This window comes from Hippichthys cyanospilos, chromosome 19, assembly GCF_059441005.1.
Source record: "Hippichthys cyanospilos isolate Australia breed blue-spotted pipefish chromosome 19, RoL_Hcya_1.0, whole genome shotgun sequence".
Classification (NCBI taxonomy): Eukaryota; Metazoa; Chordata; class Actinopteri; order Syngnathiformes; family Syngnathidae; genus Hippichthys; species Hippichthys cyanospilos.
The window spans coordinates 12,176,270-12,190,857 of NC_142387.1; the positions used below are offsets into that span (position 1 = coordinate 12,176,270).

The window sequence follows — 14,588 nt, forward strand, 5'->3', positions numbered from 1 at the left end:
CGATCAAAATGAATGGAAAAACCTTTTTAACTCATTCACTGCCAATGACGACTATAGACGTCAAAGCTCCAATGAACTGGCAGTGAGTGTGTGTGCCTCTAAAATAAATAAAACTTGCATGTATTTAGTCTTTGACTCCAAGCTTTTTCAAACAAAACTTTATTTTACAACACATCGACATACCCGAGCTTCGACTGAAAATGCGGGTTGTATTTCCTGGATGTTCATTCCTTTTTACAAAAAAGAAAAACCGCTCAGATGCGCAGAATCCGCATGCCAACATATTATTTCAAACCCTAGAAACAAATTGCTCCCGTCGTCCATTTTGTCTTTCCGAGACGTTTGGGATGCGACATTTTAGCATGGACGTGTTCATGTTTATGAACTTGATGGCTCTTCAATATGGCTTCCCTCCAAGACCTGCCAGGATCTCCTGTCTTTCCGTAGCAGTGGGCATGTCAGGTTTGACGCCCTCCCTCCTCCTGTGCAACATTATGTTGTGCTGAAGATGAAAAAAAATATAATAAGTCAACAAATATATGGAAAAATGAATTTCGTATACAACAGGAGCTGGAATACTTCTAGGTGACAAAAATAGTGAATGACACACAAATGACCAAAATAGTTGTTGGTGTAGTGTAATAACTTGTCCTGCCAGTAGATGGCAGTCTAATTACACTACATACTCTTATTTTAATGAAATTGCAGTACACATTTTTATTTTCCTCACATTGTTTGATTAAATATGAAATGGCAATAAAATGGCATTTGTATGCAGTTTCTGTTATAATGCATTTTGAATTGTTGTTTTTAACTTTGTAAAATCCGGGTCAAAACGACCCACGAATGTTTTTCCTGTTTCTGAGGGTAAAAAAAAAAGGGACAATATGGGTTACATAGCAGTATTTCACATACAAACAAAACAAGGGAAATCTAAAACTTTTCGATAAATATCCTGGGTCAAATTGACCCGGGATGTTTTAAATTTGACCCACGACTATTTTTCCTGTTTCTGAGGGTAAAAAAAAAGGCACAATATGGGTTACATAGCAGTATTTCACATACAAACAAAACAAGGAAAATCTAAAACTTTTCGATAATTATCCTGGGTCAAATTGACCCGGGATGTTTTAAATTTACCAGAGAAACAAACACAACATTCAAGTACATATTAAGTATTTCTTATGTTATTTTGTGAGTGGATTAACAAGAATTTTTTGACACTTGGATAAATTTAATCACCTCCGGGTCAAATTGACCCAAACACATCATCGCTTGAGAAATGAACATATTGTTTAAAATAAAATACTGACTCTGGACCACACCATTTGGGATACATTTTGGGTGCTTAAATAAACCACGGGTCAAATTGACCCGGGGACATTCGCGCCATTCTTTGCAATCAAACATAACAGTATAGTTCATGACTCTTAAAACGTGCTAGGAATACAACCAAATGTCTTCATGTCCACAAAAATAGCTGAAAACTTTTGTCCCATTCAAATTTTGTAAAGGTAACTTCATAGTTACCCAATATTTCCTACAGTTCTTGTACCGCTGGAAGTAGGCCGTGCACATGTTCTTATCGTAGTTGTAAGCGTTCAAGCACTTCTGCGAGGCATCGCTTTCCTATTAAAAAAAAAACAAAAAAACATTGATCATACACGGTTGAAATTGTATATCAGTACCATATATGGTAGAATTTTTCTGAGGTGTGTCCAGGGTGACACAAAACTCAGTGGGGGTTTTATTAAATCATTTACAAATTATGCCGTGTAAAATAAATAAATGTATAGCTCCGCCCCTTGATTACTTCTTACTTCAATGCAAGGATTTATGTCTTGATTCCGGAGTTTTCTGGTATTCTTGTCCATTTGTATCTGTGTAGAAGCGCCACAAAAACTTTGTTATACATCCTGCAAGGTTACAACAATCAGTTTTTGTTTGTTTGTGCTTTTTTTGTTTTTTTTTTGGTGTGTAAGAATGGCTGGCACTAAATTAAGTACTGATGTAATCAATTCATACAATAAAATAATTATTTTAGGTACTTAGGGTTTCATTATTGATTCATTAGTTGGTTACTTTAGTATTTGAATGTTTAAGTAACTGATTGTTTAATACATATATATCCCAAAGTAATCAATTACTTTCGTACTTAACTGTCTAAAGTAATCAATTAATACTTTAAGCACCTGAAGTAGTCTATTACTTTAATACCTAATTCATCATTACTTAATTCATCAGCCATGTTTGGACCCTCCTTCAGCCAATGTCTGGAAAAAAATATTCTTATGAATACCTGAAATTAAATGTCTGTACTTAATAAATAAGTAAATAAATAAATAAATAAATAAAGCGACTGAATGAGTCAAATAGAGTAATACAGTACTTTGTTACGTTTAATGAATGATACACATTGAATGGGTCGTTTTCAAGGGCATCACGTTTGACAAAGGAATTATGCATTTGAAATGTGAATTAAATATTAGAATTATTTCAATTAAATAAAATACACTGAATGCATTTTTCTTTTAAACGTTCTTCGCTTTGACCTCCACTTGCACGTGTATTTTTGTTTCATAAATGACGCAAAACCGCGGAACGAAATGCAATTCCTTCAACTTACCGGTGAAGAATCTGCAAAAGTGACTTTAATAAAGCATATGTTTAAAAAATTATATCCTCAAATCCATAGTTTAGTGTTCGTTTCATGCTAGCGGAACGACTGTGTGCAGCAGGAAGAACAACAACACAGTAACACATGATTGACATTGGAGTCAGCCAATAGGATTCTGTGAATGTTTCTTCTCAAAGACCGACAGCATAGTCAGCCAATAGGAGCTCCCTAGTGTCGTCCTAACAGAATGGCTCTCCACACGACCCCGTGAATTTCTTGGCAGGTGTGTGTCGTCTCCTAACATATTAACTTGAATGAAAATCCGTTCAAAAAGTCTCGCGCCTCATACAAAAAGTCTGACGGATGACGTTTCGCCAAAAGGCGTCTGTAAGGGAGTTTAAAATGAAAGCGACCGCGACTTTTTCGACATAGCGTAACCACAAGTGGGCGTGACTTCGAGCCAAGTTCGGTTGCATTGCAGCGCACATACAATGGCTGCTCGAAAGATAGGAAAGCAAACAAATTTCAGGCCCGCCGCGTCTAGCAAAAATATGAGAAAAAAATTATTAAAAATTCGGAAAATAGTTGAAAGTCCAGAAAAACACAGCAAAAGGGATGTTGAAGCGCCCAGGGTAAGTTTCGTGTAAATTAAACATACCGTTACTCATTTCTTGAATTAAAATATCGGGGTTATTCAAATTATGAGAGACGGGTGAGCTCGGGGAAAAAAAAAAAGTTTGTGTTAATCTCTGCCCAGTTTGTGACCACAGAGAAGAACCCGGCATGGCTTTGGGACAAACACCTTTAACAAATTATATCCAAGACAGCGTTAACGCGCACCTCTATGAACTCTAATGATACATATATTAAAAAATGTGTTCACTCGTTTGGAGTTGATGAAAGTTGATCGCAGCGGCATTTAGGCATAATGGATAATAATGACGAATCATCGGTTTGTGACAAAAACGATCAAGTCTTCTTTTCTGGTGTTTCCTGGTGGCTGCGGTGATTTGTGTTCACGCTAAAAGTCAAGCGATCTCGTCAATCGATCATCATCGATGTAAACCATCTGTTGTCCGCTCCTTCCAAACATCTCCGTCGGCTTGATGTCATTTTCCACCGCAATCACAATATTTACACACAGTTGGGTAACTGCCGTTGGTGTCGTGCCAGTAAAGATAAAACGCCGCTTGATAATAAATAGTAAACAAATAGAGGTAGGCAAATAAGGTTGCAAAAAAAAACATTTATTTTCCTGGGGGTTGTAAATGACAGTAAAAGCAGCTATATCATCGCATACCACGTGGAAAAAAAAATCAGAGATAATTTACCCTTTATTCCGGGAAGACTTGTGCATTTGGAGCGTTGTTATTCCAAATTATTTGAGCGAAAGTGCTAAAAGTTACGAGGTTGAAAAAAAAAATCTATAAGTTAGCGTATATAGGTTGCACACCAAATTTTGGCCGTCATTTTTGCCATGTCTTATATTTGGGGAACTACGGTAACTGGATTGATGAAAATCACATTTTCTGGAGCTCCTCCTGGCTCACTCCTCTGCACCCTTTTATTCATCATCTTTGTCCTCATCCTCTGCCTTATATTCTCTAAATGAAACATCAAATTGCACCGTAATGTAGAAGACGGCCATATTTACCAATAGTTGGCAGTCCTGATTTTGGGCCTTGTATCCCGAGTCCCGGATTTCGCTAGAAAAAAGTGTGTTTTATTATTTATGGAATTACGGTAAATCACCTGCAGAAAACTTTCACGTTCCCCCATTTGAGAGCCAAATTGTCCTACCAAACGTGAACCATGGAACATCTTGACATTTCCTCTGTGTCTTTGTCAGGCTCATGCGCCCGTATGATGTTGAGGACCGGAAAGTGGATCAGGTCTTTGTTTTGGGAAGCGCGCCCCTCTCCATGTAAGCCGTCTAGCATGGCCACGGGAACCCAAGCCCACCTGGAGCAAGGTGTGGAGAAAACCAAGCTGGCGCCCAGCATCGGGAGGCGCAAAAGAGGCGAGGGCAAGCCAAAAAGGAATTTCCCTTGCCAAGACTGCCAGAAAGCTTTCAACAGTCTGGAGAAGCTGAAGGTGCACTCTTACTCTCACACCGGCGAGAGACCGTACTGCTGCTCACACCCCGGCTGCACCAAGGCTTTTGTCTCCAAATACAAGTTGCTAAGGTAGCTGCGGGGCACTCTTCGAACACTTTTCACCCCGTTTAGAGCTTTTCATCATGTGCTGCTTCTGGGTGGCAGAACTTAGCAAACACTGGCAGAGGACTCCATTCAAAACACACACACACACAAATATATCTATCTATCTATCTATCTATCTATCTATCTATCTATCTATCTATCTATCTATCTATCTATCTATCTATCTATCTATCTATCTATCTATCTATCTATCTATCTATCTATATATATATATATATATATATATATATATATATATATATATAATTGAAAGGAAAAAAACAAAAAGTAGAGTACATAACATGACTAACTGTCTAATATACAAAAAAAAATGATGAAAAAAAGAGTATAGTAAATTGAAATACAGAACAAATGGAAAAATATACAATATGGTGAATAATAAAATAGTGAATGAAAAAAATGTATGATAATGAAAGAAAAAAGTAGAACGTGCAGTATAATAAATGACAAAAAAACCTAATGAATGAAAAGTGTATCATAAACAAATTAACTGAAAAACAGACAAATATACAATATGGTGAATAATAAAATTATAAATGAACAAAAAAACAGTCTAATAAAGGGGAAAAAACACAAAAGTACAGCATCTTAAATGTCAAAGAACATAACATAACATACAAAAAATAATAAGTGAAAAGCATATAATAAGCCAAAAGCTGAATAAATAGAAAAATATACAAATGAATATATATGAAAAAATATTCGAAAAAAAAGATGCAATCAAAAATAGAGACCATGAAAAAACATATTCAAATCAACGAAAAAATGTAAAGGATCTATAATAAATAAAACAAGAAAAGAAAAACATCAAAAGCATACACCAATACAATAATACATCTATTTAATACATATGAAAACAGACAAGTTCACATTCTTTTTCCCCTCGTCCATGAATGATGAATAATAACAGCCGGATGTCTTTGATCATCCGCCCCAAATTTTCATTTTTTGCCACCTGGAAGTGCAAGTACATGTGAAAAAAAACAAAACAATACTGTTTGAGAAAAAAACCGTTGCGGGCGCGCCGATCTCCCCGATTAACGTTGCGTCTTTCCCAAGGCATTCGGCGACTCACTCCCCGGAAAAAAGCCACAAGTGCTCATACTGTGAAAAAATGTTTCACCGCAAGGATCACCTGAAGAACCACCTGCACATCCACGACCCGTTCAAGGAGGCCTTCGCCTGCCAGGAGTGCGGCAAGAGCTACAACACCAAGCTGGGCTTCAAGCGCCACCTGGCTCTGCACGCCGCCCATCGGGGCGACCTGACCTGCCAGGTGTGCCTGCAGCCCTTCCCCGGCACCGCCGTGCTCCTGGACCACCTCAAGAGCCACGCCGGCAAGTCCTCCGGCGGGAGCAAGGAGAAGAAGCACCGCTGCGAGCATTGCGAGCGCCGATTCTACACCCGCAAGGACGTCCGGCGCCACATGGTGGTCCACACCGGGCGCAAGGACTTCCTGTGTCAGTACTGCGCCCAGCGCTTCGGGAGGAAGGATCACCTGACCCGCCACGTGAAGAAGAGCCACCCTCAGGAGCTGCTGAGGGTCAAAACCGAGCCCGCCGAACTCCCGGAACCGCCGCGCCCGCTGGGCTTCTACGTCCCGGACCCGGAGCCCTTCGCCGCGCGCCTTACCTCATACGCCGCCTCCACCTCCTCGCAGGAACACAATCCGAAGGGAGAGCTGGAAAGCTATCTGTTGGATCTCCAAAGCGGCTTGCCGTCCTCGTCCTCGGCGCCGCATGGTCCTCAAGTCTGCAAACTGGAGATGGACGCGCTGGAAGAATCCAGCCTGGAAAGATCCTTGTCCAAAATGGCCACCTCGGCGCCGAGCGACCCGCTGGCGTCCGTGGATTTCTCGCAGCTTTTCAATTTCCTGCCGCTGCACGGGCCCCTGTACAACCACGCCGGCGAGGGCCAGCTCGCGCTCAACGAAGACGCCGCTCATCTCCACCAGGTCCCCGAGCCGTACCAAGGGCCCGAATCGGCGCCGGCCCCGCTTCAAAGCCACGCCTCCTTCCTTTGCAACTTGAACGCGCCCACCACCTTGCCGCGCTTCCATCAGGCTTTTCAGTGAGGTTTGAACATCACGCACACCAGGCGTACTGTCACGTAGGGCCGCGACTCGATTATTCGAAAACTCGATTAATCGGCGGATGAGATAAACAGTATTTCCATCTCTTTATACACAAACAGGACATTATTTCAAATAGTGCAATAACAACGTTGACATTGTGTCGTCTAGGGCCGCAGTTTCGAAATGTTCAAACAATCGATTAATTTATCGATTAATTTAATAGTAATGTTAATTTGTCGATTAATCGGCGAGATAGCCAATCTTTTTATCTCTTTATTCAGAAACAGGACATTATTTCAAATAGTGCAATAACAACGTTGACATAGTGTCATGTAGGGCTGCAGTCACGAAATGTTCAAACAATCGATTAATTTGTCAATTAATTTAATAGTAAGGTTAACCTGTCGATTAATCGACGGGTGAGATAGCCAATCTTTCCATCTCTTTATTCAGAAACAGGACATTATTTCAAGTAGTGCAATAACAACGTTGACATAGTGTCATGTAGGGCTGCAGTCAGGAAATGTTCAAACAATCGATTAATTTGTCGATTAATTCAATAGTAATGTTAACCTGTCGATTAATCGACGGATGAGATAGCCAATCTTTCCATCTCTTTATTCAGAAACAGGACATTATTTCAAATAGTGCAATAACAACGTTGACATAGTGTCATGTAGGGCTGCAGTTACGAAATGTTCAATTAAGCGATTAATCTGTCGATTAATCGACAAATGAGATAACCAATCTTTCCATTTCTACTCACAAACAGGACATTATTTCAAATAGTGCAATAAAATCATTTACACACTGCCATGTAGGGCTGCAATCAAGAAATGTTCAAATAATCGATTAATCTGTGGATTAATTGATAAATGAGAAAAAATCTTTCCATCTTTTTACTCACAAACAGGACATTATTTCAAATAGTGCAATAACAACGTTGACATACCGTCATGTAAGGCTGCCATTGAGAAATCAAATAATCGATTAATCTGTCGATGAATCGAAAAATGAGATCACCAATTACTGCCGTTACGATTATTTTATTCATCAATCATTCTGTCAGATATGCTGAGCAATCGATGAATGGGATGAAAAATTTCCAACTTTATTCAAAAACAGGACATTTTTCAAATAATTCTTTCAATAATAAAGTTCCCAAAGTTCTTTGAATACTAAGAGCGGGAAAAAAAATATATAATTCAATATGCCGATCAACCGATGAATGTTAAAATGAAAAATCAATCGTTATTCAAACAAAGGACGTTATTTCAAATAAATGACATGAACATAAACATCAAAAAATCCCTACTAACTGAGCTGGCAGTGAATGAGTTAATTTTATAACCGATTAGTCATCGATTAATCTGTAAATCGTAGTTTTTTGGTTTGGTTTTCGCCTTCTTTGCTAGCTTTTGTATCGTCATGTAAAAAAAGAATGGCAGATGATTTCACAATGTCGTGAATAATCTGTCAATAAAGGGAAAAAATCGGAGGAATATTTAAAAGTGTAAAAAAAGAAAAAAAATTAAGGACGAGGTACTTGCAACTACTGACTATTAGAATTAGTTATGCATTTGAATTTACATTTTTTCTTATAGATTTTCAATGTCTTTTTGGTGCAGTTTGAAAAACAAAGTAGTGCTTGAGTTTTTTCATAAAAATTGTTTAAAATTCCCCCTGAAATAGTGGTGTCAAACATATGGTCCGTGGGCCACTTCTGGACCGCAAACCGGTTTGATCCGGCCCGCGAGAGGATTTTTGGAAAGATTACCTGAATTATTATTTTTTTTTAATAGTAATGTTAATGTTTTTTGATTGATAGTTATATTGCGCGTGTAATATTTTGGACAGTATTAAAAATGAATAACAAATCTGAAGTTATTGTTTTAAAGTTATATACCTGTAAATATATACCATGATTTTATTGGTCCGGCCCACAAACCAAAGAACATCAAACATAATTTGTCCGCTAGCACCTAGCTACCCAATAGCACTTAAATTAACTCAATCACTGCCAGCTTAGTAAAAATAACGTTTTTGACGTGTATAGCCGTCATTGGCAGTGAATGAGTTAAAAAAAATGTGTGAATGAAATTTGTATTATTGCTTGATGAGATCACGTAATCAAAATGTTTTTCACTCTATTTGTCATATTCTAGAATAATCTTTTTTAGCATTTCGCGGATCCACGATTTGAAAATCGCTAGCTTAGTGAACGTTATTTTAGGAACATTTGCTTTGGCTCAAAGTGCCTTTTTTTTTTTTTTTTTTGCTGCCATTTAAAAACAAAATTGTCAGAAGGAAATCTGCCTTCAAATAGTTTCCTACTGCTAAGGAATGTCCGGTAAATCACCCGCACTTTGTAAATATACATAAAATTTAAAAAAAAAGAATCTAAATAAATAAATAAAGCTCCAAATTTTGCACTCAGTTTACATGGAAGTGGGAAATTTATCAAAACAAGCCCAGAATTAATACACAATTTACATTTTATATCCGAAATGTAGGATTTATTTTTTTTAACTCGTTGCTCATGCTAGCTTTAGCATGCGTGATATATTTTGGTAACCATGACAACCTCTCCTCACTCTCATTCAAGTATGAAGTAACTTTGAAGACTAAAATTAGTGATATGAGGAAGAAAAAAAAATAGAACCTCAGCGGCTCCAATCAATATATCAATATATGAAAAAAAATCTTTGTGAAATAAATGTTTTTGTTTGATGCGTTGGACTGAAAAAAAATTTCTGCTATTACCCCATAACATTCAGTTAACAGTGTTAGCATGTGCTGGCTAGCATATATGTATATATATATATATATATATATATATATATATATATATATAAAACATTTTTTCATTCTCTTACTGTAAAATATGCTTTGGTCATTTGAATTTGAATATTTTCCAAGTATCTGCAAATGTTTGCAACAAATATAAGCTTTTTTTTGTCGAAGAAATTTTAGCAAGCTGCTTTGCCCCTCCCCCTCAATTTTATTTTTTTTCCATTTCTTTTCTGTTAGGATATATATATATATATATATATATATATATATATATATATATATATATATATATAAAGCATTTAGAACAATAACATGTAAATACATCATGAGTTTCAGTTTTACAGGTACATTTTGTTAGATTTTTAAACTTTCAAAGTATCATTTTTTTTGCTTTAATTGCACATTTGTGTGTGTATTGAGAGGGTGGAAAATAAAACGTTTTAAAGATATATTTTTCTGCCAGGTTTGGATTTTTTTTATTTTTTTTATGGGGCCTAAAAGCTGCTATTACCGAAAGCATTTGGAGCTGGCAGGGTTTAAAAAAAAAATGAATTGATGGTAGGGCGAAAAATAAAATCACATTTTAAAAAGTGAATAAAATCAAAATGATAAATACAACAACGAATAAAAGCAGATATTCCCACGGATATTTATGAAAAACACCCTCCGCCCTTGATGCCAAATCTCTTTCAAAGCCTCAGTGGTACCAGCAGATTTTTTTTTTTTTTTTTTTTTTGTGGAGGAAAAACTGCAATATTGCAAAAAACTGCAATATCGCAATCTATTTTTGTATTGGATTCAAGCTGCTAACATATTTCGAAAGCTCCTTAAGGTGCTACAGACCTCTTTTCTAGTTCTAGAATGTATTATTTGTGTAAAAGTATTCATTTTAGCTGAGCAGCTGCCACGTGCACGACCGGTTGTACCGTTTTGCTTCGTATAGTTTGACCGTACTGTGACGAGTATAATCTGTTTTTATAACGTGTATCTCACAAACCACCCCCTATATTTGCCCCACTTGTGTCATTTTTTTAATGAATATATTGGGAGCTACAGCAAAGGTGTTTTTTTTTGGTTTTGTTTTTTTTTTTTGGGGGGGTGTATGTGACAACTCAAAACAAGATGAACTCTATTGAATGAATGCATTCCAGCCATGTTAGTATTTTTTGTCGTTATTGTGTTTTAACTGTGTCATCCCATGAGAGTGATGGAATCAATGGAATGGTTGAAAAATGTCAACATTAAACTAAAAATGTATTTTACAAACTACTGTTATATTTTTATATATGTAGGCAATGTATTTATATACACATGTATATCTGATGTATATAGATACCATATTTGTTTATATATACTGTATATGTATGCACATATATGTATGTGCATATATAAACCCGTGTATATACACATCTATACGTATGTTGGTATATGCATATTTGTTCAGTGTATATTTACACTATGAACACACCTATACTTGCATATGTGTGTGTATATATGTATATAGTACTGTATGTTTGTATATATCCAAAAATATATTTAGATATACGTTTGTAGTCTTTGTAAAATAGAGGTATTGTTTTTTTTTTTTTTTTAAACACTGACATAATCCAAAGAGGCAGATTATTTATTGTTTTGCATAATAACCTGATTTTCATTTACATACTTTGCTGCTATCAAAATGTGGGTGACTTTGTCAACTCCAGTGTTTCCATTTGATGTATTGAAAGTTCAATAAAGGATAAAAATATTTTATGCTGAGTGTTTTGTGATTTGTGTATGCGTTTTGCGTATGTATTACAGTACCAGCAAAATAGTCTGCAAATGAATAAAAACAGTTTGAATTGAGATATTGAACGTAAAAATGTTGAAATCGCGACATTTTTGCGACATTTTGCCACACCCGATATGGCAACAAGATTGACGGTGTACTTCACGCCAATGACGTAAACTACTCATGGGTGTATGAACGGAAGAGTAGAAACAAAAAAATATATGAATATATTCAAAATACTTGTATTCACTAGTGTCGCAAATGGTGCATTCATTATGGAAAAGAAAACTACCAAACCAGGAAAAGTTTTATTCGTGGTGGCCGTCGCGTATAAATGACGTAATAGACACGCGCCATTATGGAGTCAAAACAAAACATCGTGCCGATCGTGCACCGTGTGTTTTTCATTCCGCAATACGTCACGCACGCAAGTTCCGAATGAAGACAAATTGAAAGCGGAAAAAAGGAGGCGTCGGAATGCGAAACCAAGGCGGATGATCGAAGCTATTTTCGAAAAAGCTAAAAATGCCTTCCCCGGTCCCCCTTACCCGCGTGCTTCCCAAAGACATCTTCCCCTCCGTGGACATCGGGACTTGCAGCAGCCCTTTATCCAAACCTTCGTTCGGCTCCACTTTGCAGGTTCCGACCCAGCGACACCACGGTAAAGTCACCAGCCGCCTTTGGTCTTCTGTAATCTACTGGAAAGAACTCCACTGCGTCGAGCCCGTCGGTTCCGGTGGCTTCGGTTCCGTATACAAAGCCAAATACCTCGGAAAGACGGTTGCGTTGAAAAAAGTCAAGAAATGCACCAAAAACCAACTGGCGTCCCGTCAGAGTTTTTGGGCCGAGCTGAACGCCGCGCATCTTCGCCATCGGAACATCGTGCGGGTCATCGCGGCCACGACTTGCGTGCCGGCGGATTTCGGAGACGAAAGCAGCATCGGAACCATCCTGATGGAATACGTGGGAAGAAGGAACCTCCAGCAGGTGATTCAGCAGGAGACATCGGAACCAAATAGCTGGCTCGAGCACTCCTTGGACATCTCGCGAGGTTTGCAATTCCTCCACTCTCACTCCATCGTTCACCTGGACATCAAACCGGCCAACGTTTTGGTGTCCAACGAGGGCTTGTGCAAAATCGCGGACTTCGGCTGCTCGCTCCAACTGGACTCAAGACGCCAAGCGGATGCGCACTTGTCCCACGCCGGCGGCACCTACACGCACACGGCGCCGGAACTTCTCAAAGGTGAAGCCGTCTCGACCAAGGCGGACATCTTCTCATTTGGGATCACGATGTGGCAGTTGATGACCCGAGAGCAACCTTACCTAGGAGACCGACAGCATGTCCTCTACGCCGTGGTCGCTCGCAATCTTCGGCCGAGCGTGGAGGACCTAACCGTCTTCGGGTCGGAACACGGGAGGGTGTGCAAGAACTTGCTCGGCAGATGTTGGGCCGCGCAACCACTGAGTAGATTCGGCGCCCAGGAGCTAATTGCGCAATTGGAGAAGATCAATGCGATATTATGTATGCAAAGAAAACGTTAAGGCGGATTTGTGAATAGTTTAATCATTTCATTTATTGTTACGTCATTTATTGTTTGTGCTAGCGGCATACACGTTTGTAACCAAAAGTCCGTTTTAATACCATGTCTTTAAGTCTTTAAGGGGAGTTTATTGTCTGTGTGGTATGCGATTTAACTGATATACTTTAATTAAAATGGTTTTACAACAAAAAGAATGGAGCTTCAAGCGCTTAAAGTGATATTTTGTAAAAAAAAAAAAAAAAAAGCCTTACTATAGACTGTTTTTTTTTTTGTTTTTTTTGCGAAAAAAAAGCCTTACGATAGACTGTCGTTTTTTGCAGAAAAAAGCCTTACTATAGACTGTCGGGTTTTTTTTTTTGCGAAAAAAAAACCTTACTATAGTTGTCGTTTTTTTGCTAAACTAAGCCGTACTGTCGTTTTGCAAAAAAAGCCTTACTATAGACTGTCGTTTTGGTTTTTTTTTGCAGAAAAAAAACCTTACTATAAACTGTCGTTTTTTTGCAGAAAAAAAACCTTACTATAGACTGTCGTTTTTTTGCGAAATAAAGCCTTATTATACTACTGTCGTTTTTTTTGCGAAAAAAGCCTTATTATAGACTGTCGTTTTTTGTTTTTTTTTGCGGAAAAAAAGCCTTACTATAGACTGTCGTTTTTATTGTGAAATTAAGCCGTACTATAAACTTGACGTTTTTTTTTTTTTTTTTGCGAAAAAAAGCCTTACTATAGACTGTCGTTTTTTGTTTTTTTTTGCGAAAAAAAAACCTTATGATAGACTGTTTTTTGCAGAAAAAAAGCCTTACTATAGACTGTCGTTTTTTTGCAAAATAAAGCCTTACTATACTGCTGTCGTTTTTTTTGCGAAATAAAGCCTTACTATACTACTGTCGTTTTTTGGCAAAAAAAAGCATTGCTATAGCCTGTGTTTTTTTTGCGAAAAAAAGCCTTGCTAGACTGTCTGTTTTTTGCAAAATTAAGCCGTACTATAGACTGTCGTTTTTTTTCAGAAAAAAACCCTTACTATTGACTGTCATTTTTTTGCGAAATAAAGCCTTACTATACTACTGTCTTTTTTTTTTTTTTTTTTTGCGAAAAAAGTCTTACAATAGACTCGTTTTTTTTTGCGGAAAAAAAGCCTTACTATAGACTGTCGTATTTATTGTGAAATTAAGCCGTACTATAAACTTGACTTTTTTTTTTTTGCGAAAAAAAGCCTTACTATAGACTGTCGTTTTTTGTTTTTTTTTGCGAAAAAAAAACCTTACTGTCGTTTTTTTGCGAAATAAAGCCTTACTATACTACTGTCCTTTTTTTTTGCGAAAAAAGCCTTACTATAGACTTGTTTTTTTTGCGGAAAAAAAGCCTTACTATAGACTGTCGTATTTATTGTGAAATTAAGCCGTACTATAAACTTGACTTTTTTTTTGCGAAAAAAAGCCTTGCTATAGACTGTCGTTTTTTTGCGAAACTAAGCCGTACTATAGACTGTCGTTTTGTTTTTTTGTTTTTTTGCGAAAAAAAGCCTTACTATAGACTCGTTTTTTTTGGCAAAAAAAAAGCATTACTATAA

General features: G+C 37.5%; 3 protein-coding genes across 3 annotated transcripts; 2 read left to right on the forward strand and 1 right to left on the reverse strand.

Moving 5' to 3' along the window:
- Window positions 1–143: 143 nt before the first annotated feature.
- chchd7 (coiled-coil-helix-coiled-coil-helix domain containing 7) lies at window positions 144–2,759 on the reverse strand. The gene is made up of 4 exons (XM_088401760.1): window positions 2,627–2,759; window positions 1,821–1,880; window positions 1,531–1,629; window positions 144–502 (listed from the first exon to the last, which is right to left on the reverse strand). The coding sequence occupies exons 2-4, from the start codon at window positions 1,872–1,874 to the stop codon at window positions 398–400; spliced, it is 258 nt and encodes an 85-aa protein (XP_088257886.1). The 5' UTR covers window positions 1,875–1,880; window positions 2,627–2,759; the 3' UTR covers window positions 144–397.
- A 1,768-nt stretch (window positions 2,760–4,527) lies between these two features.
- On the forward strand, window positions 4,528–6,974 carry plag1 (pleiomorphic adenoma gene 1). Its single transcript, XM_088402185.1, has 2 exons — window positions 4,528–4,803; window positions 5,899–6,974. The coding sequence occupies exons 1-2, from the start codon at window positions 4,556–4,558 to the stop codon at window positions 6,911–6,913; spliced, it is 1,263 nt and encodes a 420-aa protein (XP_088258311.1). The 5' UTR covers window positions 4,528–4,555; the 3' UTR covers window positions 6,914–6,974.
- Window positions 6,975–11,804: 4,830 nt separating this feature from the next.
- Window positions 11,805–13,222, forward strand: mos (MOS proto-oncogene, serine/threonine kinase). Its single transcript, XM_088402147.1, has one exon. It carries the CDS (start codon window positions 12,003–12,005, stop codon window positions 13,020–13,022), a length of 1,020 nt encoding a protein of 339 aa, XP_088258273.1. The 5' UTR covers window positions 11,805–12,002; the 3' UTR covers window positions 13,023–13,222.
- Window positions 13,223–14,588: the final 1,366 nt, after the last annotated feature.

Coding starts and splice junctions, on each gene's coding strand:
- chchd7 (XM_088401760.1), bottom strand. CDS start 1,874: ATGGACAAGAATACCAGAAAACTCCGGAATCAAGACATAAATCCTTGC. Junction 1,630..1,820: donor ACATAAATCCTTGCATTGAA/GTAAGAAGTAAT, acceptor TTTTTTTAATAG/GAAAGCGATGCCTCGCAGAA. Junction 503..1,530: donor AGAACTGTAGGAAATATTGG/GTAACTATGAAG, acceptor TTTCATCTTCAG/CACAACATAATGTTGCACAG.
- plag1 (XM_088402185.1), top strand. CDS start 4,556: ATGGCCACGGGAACCCAAGCCCACCTGGAGCAAGGTGTGGAGAAAACC. Junction 4,804..5,898: donor TCCAAATACAAGTTGCTAAG/GTAGCTGCGGGG, acceptor GTCTTTCCCAAG/GCATTCGGCGACTCACTCCC.
- mos (XM_088402147.1), top strand. CDS start 12,003: ATGCCTTCCCCGGTCCCCCTTACCCGCGTGCTTCCCAAAGACATCTTC.